The 16222-nt window shown below is 40.2% G+C and overlaps 1 protein-coding gene across 2 annotated transcripts in view; it reads left to right on the top strand.

Annotated features, from left to right (window-relative positions):
* The window catches only part of ncbp1 (nuclear cap binding protein subunit 1), a 93730-nt gene that overhangs the window by 22119 nt on the left and 55389 nt on the right, over window positions 1-16222 (top strand). For both annotated transcript variants that reach the window (XM_078569701.1, XM_078569706.1), the window contains exons 2-6: window positions 9213-9298; window positions 9746-9846; window positions 10298-10454; window positions 12695-12802; window positions 14307-14428. In XM_078569701.1, the coding sequence (XP_078425827.1) occupies window positions 9213-9298; window positions 9746-9846; window positions 10298-10454; window positions 12695-12802; window positions 14307-14428 (574 nt within the window). The remainder of the gene's footprint in view (window positions 1-9212; window positions 9299-9745; window positions 9847-10297; window positions 10455-12694; window positions 12803-14306; window positions 14429-16222) is intronic.

Raw genomic sequence — 16222 nt, forward strand, 5'->3', positions numbered from 1 at the left:
CTGACTTCCTTTAACAGCCTGGGATAGAATCCATCTGACCCTGCTGATTTATCCACCTTCAGGTATGTCAGTCCCTCCAGTACCTCCTCTCTCACTATGCTTATTGTATCTAATATTTTACACTCCTTTTTAACTAGAATATCTGAATCATCCCTCTTCTTAGTGAAGACAGAGATGAAGAACTCACTGGGAACCCTGCCCACATCTTCAGCATCAGCGCAGAAGTTACAATGTACATCTCGGATAAATCCTACCCTTTCCTTAGTTATCCTCCTGCTCTTAATGCACTGGTAAAACATCTTTGGGTTTTCTTTGATTTACCTGCCAATATTTTTTTATATCCTTGCTTTGCTTTCCTAATTACCTTTTTAACTTCACCCATGTACTTCCTACGTTATTCAGTTTTTTGTGACTGTCATAAGCTTCCTTTTTCTGCTTTATCCTACATTGTATGCTTCTAGATAACCGGGGGGCTCTAGATTTGGCAGTACCGCCCTTTTTCTTTGTGGGGACATGTCTACACTGTGCCCATACAATCTCGCTTTTAAATGCCTCCCATTAGTCTGTCACTGATTTCCCTTCAAGTAGCTGTAATCAGCCCACTTTCACCAGATCACCTCCCAGCTTTGTAAAATTTGTCTTTCTGCAATTTAGAACTTTTACTCCTGTTCTATCTTTATCTTTTTCCATAATTGTGCTAAATCTAACTGTATTATGGTCACTATCTCCAAAATGGCACTTCATCCACTTGCCCAGCTTCATTTCCTAAGACTAAATCTAGAATTACACTCCCTCTCATTGGGCTTGTTACGTGCTGGCTAAAAAAGTTCTCTTGAATGCAGTTCAAGAATTTTGTGCCCACTGTGCCTATTATACTGTTTGTACCCCAGTTGATATAAGGGTAGTTGAAGTCCCCAACTATTATTGCCCTATTGTTTTTGCACTCAGAAGTTTGCCTACATATTTGCTCTTCTATCTCCCTCTCACTATTTGGGGGTTTATAGTACACTCCTAGTAGTGTGGCTGCCCCCTTTTTATTTCTGAACTCAACCCATGTAGCCTCATTTGATGATTCTTTTAGTATATCATTCCTCCTCACAAGCGTAACTGACTCTTTAACCAATAATGCTACACCGCCACCTTTTTTAGCCCCTCTATATCCTGCCCGAAAACCCTATATCCAGGGATGTTGAGCTACCATTTTTGCTGCTCTTTAAGCCAAGTTTCTGTTACAGCAATGATATCATGCTACCATGTGTCTACCTGTGCCCTCAACTCATTGGCTTTATTTACTATACTCCTTGCATTTAAATAAATACCTTTTAACATTGCCAAATTCCTGTGCTGAAAACCTTTTAAACTTTTACCTTTCAGAGTTACTTGCTAATTCCTGTCCCCCGCTCCCTGCTCTGAATTTCTTCTTTCTGAACCTGCCCTTGCGTTCCCATCCCCTGTCAATCTAGTTTAAACCCTCCCCAACAACACTAGCAAATCTCCCTGCAAGGATACTCCTATTCAGGTGTAGACCATCTGGCTTATACAGATCCCACCTTCCCCAGAACTGGCCCAAACCTGAAACCCTCCCTCCTGCACCATCTCTCCAGCCTTGGATTCATCTGGTGTATTCTCCTATTTCCATACTCATTAGCATGTGGCCTTGGAAATAATCCAGAGATTACTACCTTTGAGGTCTTGCTTGCTAATCTCTTTCCTAACTCCCTGAATTCAGCCTGCAGGACCTCATCCCTTTTTCCACCTATATCATTGGTACACCCTCACCCTCCAGAATGTCCTGAAGCCACTTGATGATATTCATGACCCTTGTACCAGGGAGGCAAAATATCATCCTGGAATCACATCTGGGACCACAGACATGCCTGTTAGTTCCTCTAACTATAGAATCCACTACCACTATTGCTCTCCTTGCAAAACTGACCATGGCACTCTGGTCATGACTCTTGCTGCTCTCTCCAGAAGAACCCTCTCCCTCATTGGTACTCAGAACTGAGTACCTGTTAGAAAGTGTGATGTCATCAGAGGTCTGCTGCACTACCTGCCTTGTCTTTCTTGTCTGTCTGACAGCCACCCAGTCCCTCTCTGCCTGCTCTTTCATAAGCTGCAGGGTGACCACCTTCTGAAACGTGCTTTTCACGTAGCTGTCATTGAATGCACCTCAGTAACTTCTCAAGTTCCATAATATGATGCTAGAGTTTTTTCATTTGATGGCACTTTCTGCACATGTAGTTGTCCAGGACGTGGATAGTGTCCTGGAGTCCCCACGTGGTACAGGGTGTGCACTGGACGGGTATGAGCAGCTCTGCCATACTTGAATTATTTATTTGCTGCACTGAAATTGGAATTCAAGTAAACACAATAACATGTTAATTCATTTGCACTTTGTCCTCGCGCCAGTTATTTTTTAAATCCCCGACTCTTGCTGGAACTCTTGCACTGTCCTCAAAAGGAGTACAATGCAGATTCATCAGAATGTCACCAGGATTTAAGGGTTAGATTATAGAAGAGATTACTTAAATTAGGCTTGTATTTTCAGGAATATGGGAAGATAAAGATGATTTGACTTGAGATTTTTAGGAATTTGGAAGGAATTGGTTGGATAGATAGAAACTTTTCTGTTGGAGACTGATTTGAAATTTTGTTATTTGATCTGAGACGGAACAAACGGCTTAAAAATGCCAAGCCACATTCCAAGGTGAAGGTGAGAAATAAACAAATCGCCCTCGGGAGTGTGAAGAGAGAGACTTTTCCTATACTCCAGACACCCATTGAAACTTGTAACTAAGGAAGAGATATTAAAAACGCAAAGCATTGGATATTGAAACAATGGCTGCCACAGATGGACGTACCCAAACCTCTTGGAAATATGCAATAGGCAAAGTATTTTAAAGCAAGGCTGCCCAGCCACTAGAGAGAGATTGCAAATGACACGGAGTGTCAAGAAAATCTTCAGCAGAGGAAGTAAGCTGAAAGCTGCTCTCTCTCCCTTTTCTTTCTCTTTTGGAAAATATGTCAACTGATTGGAGAAGACAACACTACCAGAAACCTACCAGTGAATTGAGATCTTGTAATAATTGCAACATCTTCCACATCTGACCGCATCCAAGAAATTGCTAACTTAAATCAGCCAGTGTTTAAAATGTACGCCTCAAGGACAATCAAAAAGCACTTAACTGTATATTCTTTTACTTTTTTTTTACTGGACTCTTAACTCTCCTTGTTTCTGATTCCTGTGTGTGTGTCCATCCGTGTCAGTGACCAAATGATTGCATGAGGGTTGAATACTTGACATTGCGTTTTTTATTATTTTTCTCAGGTTTAGTGGTTAATAAATTTGCTCTTTCTTTGACTCAAGAAAACCTTATTTGATTGGCTTCTTTTGCTCGCAGCTTAAATAGTTAAATACATTCTGATTTTGGAAAAGGCATATCCTCGAGAAAAAGAAGCTTAAACCTTTGTTGTGACCAACTGGGGAGGTTGAGTAGAGGTGAGCCAATTCACCCTTCTCACCTGTTCGTAGCAAGCTGAGCCAGTGTTTTATACAGGTTTAATATCACTTTCTTGATTTTGTACTCTATGCCCCTATTGATTAAAGCCTAGGATGCTGCCTGCTTTATTAACTACTCTCTCAACCTGTCCTGCCACCTTTAATGAGTTATGCACATATACACCCAGGTCCCTCTTCTCCTGCACCAGCTTTAGAATTTACTCCGTTTTATATTGTCTTTCCACGTTCTTCCTACCAAGATGAATCACTTCATACTTTTCTGTATTAAATTTCATCTGCCAATTATCAGCCCATTCCACCATCCCATCTTTTGAAGTTCTACACCATCTTCCTCACACTTCACAATACTTCCAGGTTTTATGTCATTCACAGATTTTGAAGTTGAGCCCTATACACCAAAGTTTAGATCATTAATACATATCAGGAAGAACAGGGGTCCCCTGGGGAACGCCACCATAAATCTTCCTCCAATCTGAAAACAACTGTTAACCACTATTCTATTTCCTGTCATTCAGCCAATTTTGTATAATGTTGTTACTGTCCCTTTTATTCCATAAGCTTTAACTTTGTTCGCAAGTCTGTTCTGTGGAATTTTATCAAATGCCTGTTGGAAGTCCATATACACCACATCAACAGCATTACCCTCAGCAACTCTCTCTCTCTCTCTTCATCAAAAAACTCAAGCAGTTTAGTTAAAAACTATTTGCCTATAACAAATCCATGCTGGATTTCCTTAATTAACCCACAATTGCACAAGTGACTATAATTTTGTCCTGAATTATTGTTTCTGGAAGCTTCCCCACCACCCAGGTTAAACTGACTGGCCTGTAGTTGCTGGGCTTATCTTTACACCCTTTTGTTGAGCACGGGTGTATGTATTCATATTATAACTTATTCAAGTTAATATATTCAAACTTTTATTGCCACATAAGGTCATATAGAATTTGGCAAATATAAACGCTGCTGGACTGGAAAGCATTTAAACTTAAGAGCTGAACTGTACTTGCTTTCTATTCTTTGTTATAGAAGGTTGATAATTTTGGATGTGACTTATTTAAATATGTAAAGGAAATATAAACAGCTAAAATAGCATCAAGTATAAACACACTTTTGTGGTTGGAGGAAGAACGAGTCATAATGTTAGAAGGTGATGGGCTAGGCAACTATAGCGAAGTTATGATCACAGAATATAATTTATGAAGTGAGGCTTATGTGCGCATTGAGTGATATGCATCAGCTTCATCATCAGTTTCATCGTCGCCTCCAGTGTACCAGTTCAGCCTTTGACTGACTAAGGGAAAAAGTATTTGAGAACCAGGATCTCCAGTCTGAGACTAAAGTCATGGTTACTGAGCAGCAGTGATCCCTTACTTAGGAGACTTGGACAACCTACAGAAGACACCTCAAAGCGCTGGACAGGTGCCACCAACAGCACTATCACAAGATCCTCCAAATCTAGTGGCAAGAAAGCCTGGCCAACACCAGTGTCCTCTCCCAAGTCAACATGTCCAGCAGCATCAAGGTGTTAATAACTCAAAATTAGTTTGGTTTGCCTGACATGAGACTTCCGACATCAGCTCTACTCTGAACTGGGATGTAGGAGACGATAGAGGAAGCACTTTAGGGATGCCCTCAAAGCATCCTCGAAGAGGTCAAACATCCCTGCCAACTCCATTGAATCCCTGGCTTGTGACTGACCAAAATAGAGAAGGTTCATTCAGGAAGGCACCAAACACATCAAGAGACTTTGTCGGAAACAGAGGCAAAATTGAGGTGTTGGAAAGAGTGCACAAACCTCCCAGCAGCTCATTCACCCGACCCTCCAAGCATCACTTGCACCGCAAATGGCAGAGTCTGCAGGTTGCGGACTGGACTTACCAGCCATCTTAGAACTGGAGTGGAAGCAAGTCATCCTCAATCCCAACAGACTGCCTAGGAAGAAGCACCAGCTGGATAGAAGAGACTGAAATTTAATTTGAGACAAATGTTTGAAAGGTATTGAGTTTTGAGAGATATAGTGATAATTTCTTTGAAGTGGAACTGAAATCATTGCTGGGCTATGCAGGGGACACTGAAAGCTTGATCAAGAATTGAGTATAAACATTTGCAACAAGAAATGGTGGTACTGTTATAGAACCATAGAAAAGTTACAGCACAGAAGGAGGCCATTCGGCCCATCTTGTCCATGCCAGCCCAAGGACGCCCAGGTGCCCTTTCTAATCCCACCTTCCTGCACCCGGCCCATAGCCCTGTAGCTTACAGCACTTAAGGTACTGCAGATCCAGGTACTTTTTAAAAGAGTTTAAAGTTTCTGCCTCTACCACCAACTTGGGCAGCGAATTCCAGACACCCACTACCCTCTGCGTAAAAAAAGTTCCTCCTCATGTCCCCCCTACATCTTCTGCCACTTATCTTGAATCTATGTCCCCTGGTTCTAGAATTCTCTACCAAGGAAAATAATTTTATCCTGTCCACTCTATCTATTCCCCTCATAATTTTGTACACCTCAATCAAGTCACTTCTCAGCCTTCTTTGTTCTAAGGAAAATAACCCCAACCTATCCAATCTCTCCTCGTAACTACACTTTTCTAACCCTGGCAACATTCTTGTAAACCTCCTCTGCACTCTCTCCAGAGCTATTACGTCCTTCCTTTAATGTGGTGACCAGAACTGCACACAATACTCTAGTTGTGGCCTCACTAGTGTTTTATACAATTCCAACATTATATCCTTACTTTTATATTCTCTACCTCTGCCAATGAAGGAGAGCATTCCATATGCCTTGTTTACAACCTTGTCTACTTGAACTGCTGCCTTCAGGGACCTGTGTACTTGTATACCAAGATCTCTCACTTCATCTACCCCTCTTAGTATATTCCCATCTATTTTGTAATCCCTGTAACTGTTTGACCTCCCTAAATGTATGACCTCATACTTCTCTATGTTAAAATCCATCTGCCACTTTACCGCCCACTCCACCAACCCATCTATATCGTTTTGGAGATTATGGCTATCCACTACTCGGCCAATCTTTGTATCATCTGCAAATTCCCCAATCGTGCCCCCCACATTCATATCCAAATCGTTAATATATAACACAAACAACAAGGGTCCCAACACCAAGCCCTGTGGAACACCACTTGACACAACTTTCCATTCACAAGGGCATCCATCGACCATTACCCTTTGTTTCCTGTTACAAAGCCAACCTTTTATCCAGTTTGCCACATTACCCTGAATCCCATAGGCTTTTACTTTCCTGACCAATCTGCCATTTGGGACCTTGTCAAGTGCCTTGCTAAAATCCATGTACACAACATCCACTGCACTACCTTCATCAACCCTTCTTGTCACTTCCTCAAAGAATTCAATCAAATTTGTGAGGCAAGACCTTCCTTTAACAAATCCATGCTGACCATCCCTGACTAGTCCATGCCTTTCCACATGACAGTTAATCCTATCTCTCAGGATTGATTCTACTAATTTTCTCACCACCGATGTAAGACTAACTGGCCTATAATTGTTTGGCATTTCCTTTGATCCCTTTTTAAACAATGGAACTACGTTTGCGTTTCTCCAGTCTTCCAGTACCTCCCCTGTATCTAGTGAAGATTGGAAAATCATCCTCAGAGCATCTGGTATCTCCCCCCGACTTCAACAGCCTCGGAAATAATCCATCTGGCCCTGGCGACTTATCAACTTTCAAGGATTTCAACCTTTCGAGTACTTCCTCTCTCTTTATGACTATCCCGTCCAATATCTCGCAGAGTCCTCCTGGACTATTATATCTACATCCTCCCTTTCCTTTGTAAACACGGAGACACGGAGTTATGTTTGGGTTAGTGCAGCAGAATCTCTTGTGCTGCACTAACCCCCAATATGCAGTTTAATTCTGTTTATTTTAAGGCTATAGTAATAGTTGGCAGTAATTGTGATCTTGTGTAGCTAGGAACAGGAACAAACTATTCAATCTCTTGAGGCAGCACTGCTATTCAATTAGGTTATGGCTGATCTGTCCCCAGGGCTGTGAATTGGCTATACAGTACTTGCAGTTGGCACAGGGTTTAATAACCAGGATTCAGTTTAAATAAATGCTATAGCTTACGTGTTGGCTATTTAATTGAAAATGGCTGACAAACTAATCTGTTCTTTGCAATCAACAGAAATATTACAGGTACCAGTCATCAGTGGACTGTGCACTACAATTCAATAACCGTGAGCTTCACTTGTTGCCCCTATAACCACAGTTTAAAGGCAGTGGACAGTTTAAACGAGGCTCCACAGCTTGCCAGGTGCAAAAGCTGACGTCTACTCAGTGCATTAATGCAGTAAAACCAGGACACTGGATTTTGTGTGAGGGAGTCTTTTTTTAAGATGACATTTCAAAACTGGTGCAAGTTAGTTTAGTACATCTCTAACCCTCCCACCAATCTCTAGTTTAGTTGTGCAGTAGATACAGTAAGAATTTCTCTCACTATTCCAAGCATCCTATGTAAGAGGAACCTACTGTTGATAGGAAGAAATACAGTTATCTGATCCTGTTGGTGCTTCCCTGGCAGGGTATTTGAAGTTGCAAAAGTGAGTTACCAGCAACAAAGTCAATTTTTTAAAAAGACCAATTATGATGAGAGACCAAAGGCTTGTGTTGCAGGACAGAATTCGGTTTGTAAAGTGTAAGCTCAGAAGCGGTTGTTATGTGAAGTCATTTGTAGCTTTTAAACAGCTGTAGTTTGTGGGAGGCAAGGTAAGACATAAGGGTGCTCAAGCAATCCCAGGAAAAATGTGTTAGCGCTATTTGCTGGTACATCAATTCCAGCACCTTGCCATTGCCCCAGATCAGCTAACTTGGAACAAACCAAGGATTGAACCTCACACTTTGCTGGTCTGTAGGACTCAATATCTCAACACAAGGTGCATTGATAGGCTGAACACCTATGGCTAAACTCCCAACTGTGTTCCTAATATCTTTATAGCTGTATCGTGATGGCATTTTCCTTTATGTAATTGAAATGAATGAAAAATGAGTTTTCTGGTTTTGCCATTGAAGAATATATATGCCAAATTTTCCTTGGATTTAACACGATTTCGGGTTGGGTGCGCGCCCACACGTACAGTGTGAGATTCTGGCCCATTATTTTCAGATGTTGGTGCGAAGTGACCACAGGATTGCGAAGTAATTTTAACTATCCTCTCAGGAGTATTGGAGCCTAATTTTAAAATGATAAGTCCTAGGAAGCTGTATTCTGGAATGATAGAAACTCTGGTTTTGAGCTTTTCAGCCATCCATCAGTTGTTTGTACTTCGATTTTATTTGTGTGCTTGAGCATCTAAAAGCTATGTTTTTTAATTTGAGACATTAGTTGTCGTGAGGTATCCCTGCTCCATTTAAAGCTTTGGTTTACTGCATTTGCTTTGCAATTGGTAGATCTGACTTTGTAAAATGTTTTATTTCTTAGTGCTTATTCATGGTAGTATAACCTCACATCAGTTTCTTCTGTGTCAGTTAAAGATGAGTTTGCAACAAAGCAATGAGAGGGTCATGATCTTCATACAGTGTTCATATGACTGGAGATGTACAAAAATGTGCCTCATCTAAAATTTGAAATCTGTTTGTTGCCGATTAGCACAAAAACATTTCAGCCAAATAACGAGACTGAATTAATGACAGATTTGTCTTATTTTACATTAGGGCAACCTCACAAACGGAGAAGGACATCTGAGCCAATTGAAATTGAAGATCGGTTGGAATCTTTGATATGTCGCGTAGGAGAAAAGGTACAGCTTATTTCACTCCTAATTTAGTAACCGTTTGGCGAACATTTAAAAATTACGAGGCTCAACTGATTTTTACCATGATGTGGAAGTTGAAGCCTCAATCAGGAATGAGAACAAAAATTACATTACTAACAGAAGTATTTTTACTACATCTCAATGTTCTCCAAAATGTACTGAGTTTCCCACTTTCCAGTTCGGTCACAAACTTTTAAATATTGTCCTCCCCATTGGTAGTTTGTTGTTATTGCCTTGAACCACTCCAAAACCTTTAATATTGTCTGGCACCTTGCTCATGCCATCAGATCTGACATCTTGTATGCCTTGTCATTGGCACTAAATACAATAATGTAGATTCTTTCCTTGCTCTAAGTAAAATAGGATTAACTTCCAACTAGTACTTTTAAAATGCTCCATATATGTGAATAACTTCTATGTTTTGATTTACAGAGCACATCCTCATTGGAGAGCAACCTGGAAGGTCTAGCAGGAGTTTTAGAAGCTGACTTGCCGAACTATAAAAGTAAAATCCTGAGAATACTTTGTGCAGTGTAAGTTGAATGAAACATTAGATAAATTTGATTAAGAAGGTTATGCATTATAAGGAATTATAACAGTCTGATTGATAGTTTGTTGGACAAATTAGAAATTGGTGCTAGAGTTGATTGGAAGAATTACAGAAAATTGCCACCATGGATTACAATTGGTATTTGGTTATGAAGGGAGGGATGCTTCCAATATATAAAAAAAAACTAGCATTTGGGGAAATAGTTATATGTATTGCGACGTGTCAAAATGTCTATATCCTGAATTGCAACATCAATAAGCTGTCTTGCATACTGTTTGTGAAAAAAATTCTCAATAGGAAAATTTGAATGGTCTAATGGATTGAAATGTTTTAAATTTGGAAACAAGTGGGTTTTCTTCCACCTCTGTTGGCTTACATTATCAGTAAAATGCATACTTATTTGGAGTGTTTAACAATGTTATTTTACCCTCTAGAGCACGACAACTTCCTGAAAAATTAACTGTCTACACAACATTGGTGGGGCTGTTAAATGCAAGGAACTACAACTTTGGTGGAGAATTTGTTGAAGCAATGGTTAGACAACTCAAGGAAACTTTGAAAAGTAATTTTTACACTGAGGCAGTTTTTACTGTAAGTGTTACCTTTATGTTTTCCTGACAGTTTGCGAAACTCCTTCCAGTCCTGTTCTACTTAAAGGGTCTCAACAATCAACCTGCTCCAGAAATTCTGTACAAGTTTGGCTTGATTAAAACTAATGTTCAGCGCTGTGAATTTTTTTCTGTAGAGGCCTTGCATTCTCTATTTAATAAAAACAATTATTGGGAGTTGATGCTGTTGGGGGTGTGATGATTTCTATATTTTTGATCATATTATGAAAATGATAACCACTTGGAGCGTTCTATACATAGCAAGAATGGTTGAAAAATGTAATATTCCTTGTTAATGTACTAAATATCCATTTCAAAAGTCTATTACCTCATAATTGGCACGTGGTACCTTTCCTGAAAGGATTTCATTATATCCTGTTCAGTCCTACATCACATGGTTTTGCATGAACAGATTTGAATGACATCTGCAAGGTGATATCTACACCAATCTGCAGCGAGCATAATATTTGTACACTCATTGCCTGCGTGGCTGTAATAGCGGATATCATCAGCTTTTAATTAGATTGTTGTCTTAAATCAATAACATTCATCCAAAACTTTCTATTCCATGAGCACTGTTTAAAATAAGTTAAAACTACATCTCACTCAATCCTGAGGAAATGTGACAGAGCTCTCTCAGTTTCGAACCATAGAGACAGTTTTTCCTTGAAGGATAGCCTTTCAATACATAAACATTTTTTTGTCTCCCCACCCATTCTTGTAATTGGTTTTTTCATTTTATTTCTGTAAACTTAAGAATACTCCTGAAAGCTTCAAATCCAGCTTTTAGGAAAAAAGAGTAGGCTACTTTTATATTTAAATTTTCTGGAAATAAAATGGGCATGGCTCATAATGCTGTGTTTCATCCAACTATTTTTACTACTTATGCCAAGTTCGGGGGGTGCTGCACTGCAGTTGTAGTTCTCAAGACCCTACCCAAATGATTTCTTTAGCTTTTTTCCAGTGATTTGCTAATGACTCCAACCACACTTGACCACCGCTACCCTTGACTCTGGCAATACTTCTACAATATCGGACTGCTTGCTTGGTGTCAAGTTGCGGATAAGCTAGAGCCTCCTCCAATTGAACATAGGGAAGACCAAAGCCATTTCATCTTGCTCTTGCCAAATATTCCATATCCTTAATCCGACCCTTTTCATTTGCTGGCTGCTTGCTTACACTGAACCAGATGGTGTTTAGCTTTTTATTTGTATTGAGCTATGTACAAACATGTACATCCACCTCCCCTTTGCCTGACCTACACCATCCTTGCAATTTATGTCTGCATTTTTATTGCTGCCAATCTTCTTAAACACTTTGTTGGCTGGAGTCTTGGGCTCCACCCTCCAAGCTCCAATTCACTGTAAACTTCTCCACCCACATCCTATGCTCCCTTGTCCTGGCCATCTATCCAGAGTAGAACAATATTCCATTGACTTCCTACCCCTAATGCATCAAATTAAGAATCCTCATTTTCACCACCTTTCTCCTTCGTTGCACGCTGTCCATTTTCATTACACCTATTTATGAAGCACATTGGGACTTTATGTTAAAGGTGCCATAAAGAGTCAACCTCATTCTGCCTATGCTACAACCTATGATCTTTGGTCTTCCAAATCTCACCTCCTATACACCTGTGGATCTTCCTTCTCCCAGTTGATGATCTTCATCTGTTGTCACTGTACTGTCTGGAACTTTGTTTCTAAATTCATGAGTCTTGTTATTTCTTCTTAAAATATTTTTCAAAAATACATCTGGCTGTGCTTTTGGTCATCTCCTAAATGTTTTATTACTGCTTGTTCCCTGTATCTGCTCTGTGGAAGACCTTGAGATATTTTGCCATGTTAAAGTTGCTATATAAATAGAATTTGTTGATTGCATATAATCCAAAATGAAACTGAGTTAGTGCTAACAATTTTGTAATTTGAACTATGATAAATTGGTCAGCGAAGGGAAGGGCATTGTTTCATTGGCCTCTAAGAGTTGGAGCTTTTTTGACAACAAAGGAAGAAATATGACCGGAGAAGGAGAAGAAACAGCACTAGTGGTTTTGAAACTGGGAGAGTAGCTTTGAATTTCCAGGGCTGGCAAAGTAGCTCCTATCATGAGTGGAGATAAAATGTTAATAAATCACATGAAATGGAGTCTTCTCATTTTAAAAATAGATAAATACAGCATGCCAGAATTCAGTATGTTGCAATTAAGCTGTGTTCATTTTTGTAGGTTCGCTTCCTGTCCGATCTTGTGAACTGCCATGTGATTGCAGCTCCTTCAATGGTGGCAATGTTTGAAAACTTTATCAGCGTAACACAGGAAGAAGATGTGCCACAGGTAAGAAACCAAGTGTGTTTCTCTCGTGGGCGTTTTACTTTTTTCCTTACTGTACTCTCTTATGTGACTGGACATAGGCAACGTCTTTTCTGTTCATAAGATTCTCTGCATGACAAAAAAGGCTATTGTCCCTGGCAACATCCCGGCAGTAGTACTGAAGGCTTGTGCTGCAGAACTAGCACCCCTAGCCAAGCTGCTCCAGGACTGCTACGACCCTGGCAATTACTTGCCTTCCACCCACATTCCAGCATGGTGAACCATAGACACTTTCAGCCTCTAGCTACTCTCTCTCCCGGACCCTGGCAGACTAACTCACCTGTCTGTGATATTCAGTAATATTTTAAGAAAACCTGTAACCTGACCTTTACAATGGCTTCCTCTGCACCCTTCCCCATTGCAATGTGAATCACATGGGCCTTGTATCATAGGAACATAGGAGCAGGAGTAGGCCCTTCAGCCCGGAGAGCCTACTCTGCCATTCAAACAGATCATAGCTGATCATCTACCTCTACTCCATTTTACCCCACTATCCACATATCCCTCAATGTTGTTAGTACCCAGAAATCTATTGATTTCTGTTTTGAGCATGCTCAATGATTGAGCTTCCACAGCCCTCAGGTAGAGAATTCCAAAGATTCACCACCCTCTGAGTGAAGAAATTCCTCCTCATCTCAGTCTTAAATGGCCTAACCCTTATTCTGAGACTATGTTCACCAGTCAGGGGAGCGCCCTATCTGCATGTACCCTGTCATGTCCTGTAAGAATATTGTAAGTTTAAATGATATCACCTCTATTCTTCAAAACTCTAGAGAATACAGACCCAGTTTCCTCAATCTCTCCTCATAAGCCAATCCCACCATCCCAGGGATTAGTCTGGTGAACCTCCGTTGCGTTCCTTCTATGATAAATATATCCTTCCTTCGATAAGGAGACCAAAACAGTATACAACACTCCAGGTGCAGTCTCACCAAGGCTCTGTATAATTGCAGCAAGATATCTTTACTTCTGTACTCAAATCCCCTTGCGATAAAGAGTTGCTTTCTTAATTTCTTGCTGCACCTGCTTGCATTCAGGTAAAAATGCTGATTAGCTATTCTTGAGATTCAAACTGTCTCTTATCTTGAAACCAAATAGACAGTTTAAAGCGCAGTTGTTTACAATCTAACATTCTCAATACTTTTCTTGAACTTTGGAGTCTATCTACTGTTAGCGCAGAAGCAGCTGGCATTGTCTCCTAAGTGTAAACACCATGCACCTTCTTCCCAGTAAAACAATTTGGGCCCCTTTTATTTCTTACAATCAAACCACCCAGGCTTTCTGTCAGGCAGACTTCAGAACAGGTCATTTGATCCTCTTCATCTTACCTTAAATTAAAGACCCAAAACTTAACAACCTTAAACCTCATAATTGTAATAATTCTAAGATATTGTAGTTAGTGTATGTTATTATTTTGTACTGAAAATCCTTTAAAATGTTTGTCACGTTAATTTTCACTGTGCTGTAGGTACGCTGTGACTGGTATGTGTATGCAGTACTCTCTTCTCTGCCCTGGGTTGGAAAGGAGCTGTATGAAAAAAAGGATGTAGAGATGGATCGAATTCTATTACAGATCGAAAGTTTTCTGAAGTAAGAGACCATTGTACTTTTTCAAAAATCAATCCATTAATTGCCCTCTAGCTCTTTGAAGAGCTGTCAATTTTGAGAGTAATGCCTTTAAATATGCGTGATAGTATCTGATCCTTTAAGTTGTATTTGCATTACAGTTGTAATGATGCAAAGACTCTTTGCTTCAGTGATGCTGAAGTTGCAGTGCAAACCTTGAGTTAGGGCTTCATTTCACTCTTTAGTAAAGCAGCGGAGATTCTCTGGAGAAGAGCCAGTCTCGCTCTGCTTTGATGCAGTCAGGCTGGGTTCTGATAATGGGTTTACATTCATCTGCCTAAGAGCCAGCGCAAAGTGAAACTGTTTTGTGCCAACGTTATAGTGTGCTGTGAATGCGACCGTAGGTAGGTACACAAATTGGTAACCAAGAAATTAAGTATTTTAAAGATTGTATCTGCAAAACTAAAGTTTAAGCATTAAATTATTTTTGTGGTTACTTGCAGCTCAATGTTAACTATTTTTATATAAACATTTCAATTGCTGTAATTAATAAGTTTAGATCCTTTGTTTCCCTTTTTCACAAATAAGCGAAATCCTAAGGTTCAAATGTGACTTTCTGGTATTTTGAGAGGCCTTGCAAGTTTTAATGCTTACGCTCAAATATGTTTCTGAAGCCTTTCAATTCATTTCTTAAGCTATTGCCAGGCATGGGTTTCAAACCCAACAGTCCTTGACTGAGGTCTGCATAGCATAGCAAGTGGTGTATGCAATGTTTTGAGCCATGAGATTTGATTTAATCAGAAGAAATTAAAATAGCAATGATGGCCTGTTACATTGATCTTTTGTCCAAGTGGTGCCAAACTCATTGATTGCAAATCAATAACGTAGCTGTCCTGGTGCTCCTTGCTTTGGTTCTGCAGTTCCTCCCTCCACAATTCTCCCTTCCCTAATGTATTTTTCTTTATCATGCAATGTAACAGTCGTTCCTTTTTTGTTAACATCACAGCTCACCACTCTTCCTCTCAAGGAGGGGTGCGAGGCCGAGGCCACTTCATTGCCCTATCAACAGATGTAAGTACTGCAACTTGGGAGTCATGGGCAGTGCAGGGTCTGGAACATATTTTCATATGATTCAATTGCCCTATACAATTGGGATTCCCTCTGCATACTGCAATGGATTGATCACTCATTCAAATTCAAAACTTGCACCCCTGGGCACCTTTACATTGAATTCCTATTTGGGGTATTTTCCCCTTCCAAATTCTGGAGAAGGGCATGCAAAAGCAGGCTGGGGAGCACAGAAGGAGTTTGAGCAGTCTTTGAGAATGCTTGTGGTCATGTGGCAGATACAAGTATTACATAAGCTGTGGTTATCCCCTTTCAAGTTGACTCCTCTCTGGATGGTGACTGATAGTGAGATAAAGTTCATTGCCAGTGGGTTACTTGCCCAAGTATAAGCCTCTCTGATGAATGTCACCAGTCTGTTTGACCGTTGGCATGCCAAAACCCAGTTTAACTCTCTCTTTGTCTGATATCCACGTACATGGTCATTGCATACTCACCAGGAGTCTGTCTACACTTCTGTGTTTTATTGTTTTCCTTTCCCAAATCAAAGGTCAGTGAACTTCAATGTAGTTATCTCATCACTGCCCTGACTACAAGCAGCTAGTTCAGAACAGGACAGGGACTTTCCTGGTCTAGATTTAATTTTAAAACATTTTCAATGAGTTAAATTGCCATATATTTGTGTCTCTACTCCTGGGAGTGCTGACTGCAGTTACACTTTTTACCCCCACTTTTAGATAGCGGTTTATAACT

This window comes from Cetorhinus maximus, chromosome 2 (genome assembly GCF_964194155.1).
Source record: "Cetorhinus maximus chromosome 2, sCetMax3.hap1.1, whole genome shotgun sequence".
NCBI lineage: Eukaryota > Metazoa > Chordata > Chondrichthyes > Lamniformes > Cetorhinidae > Cetorhinus > Cetorhinus maximus.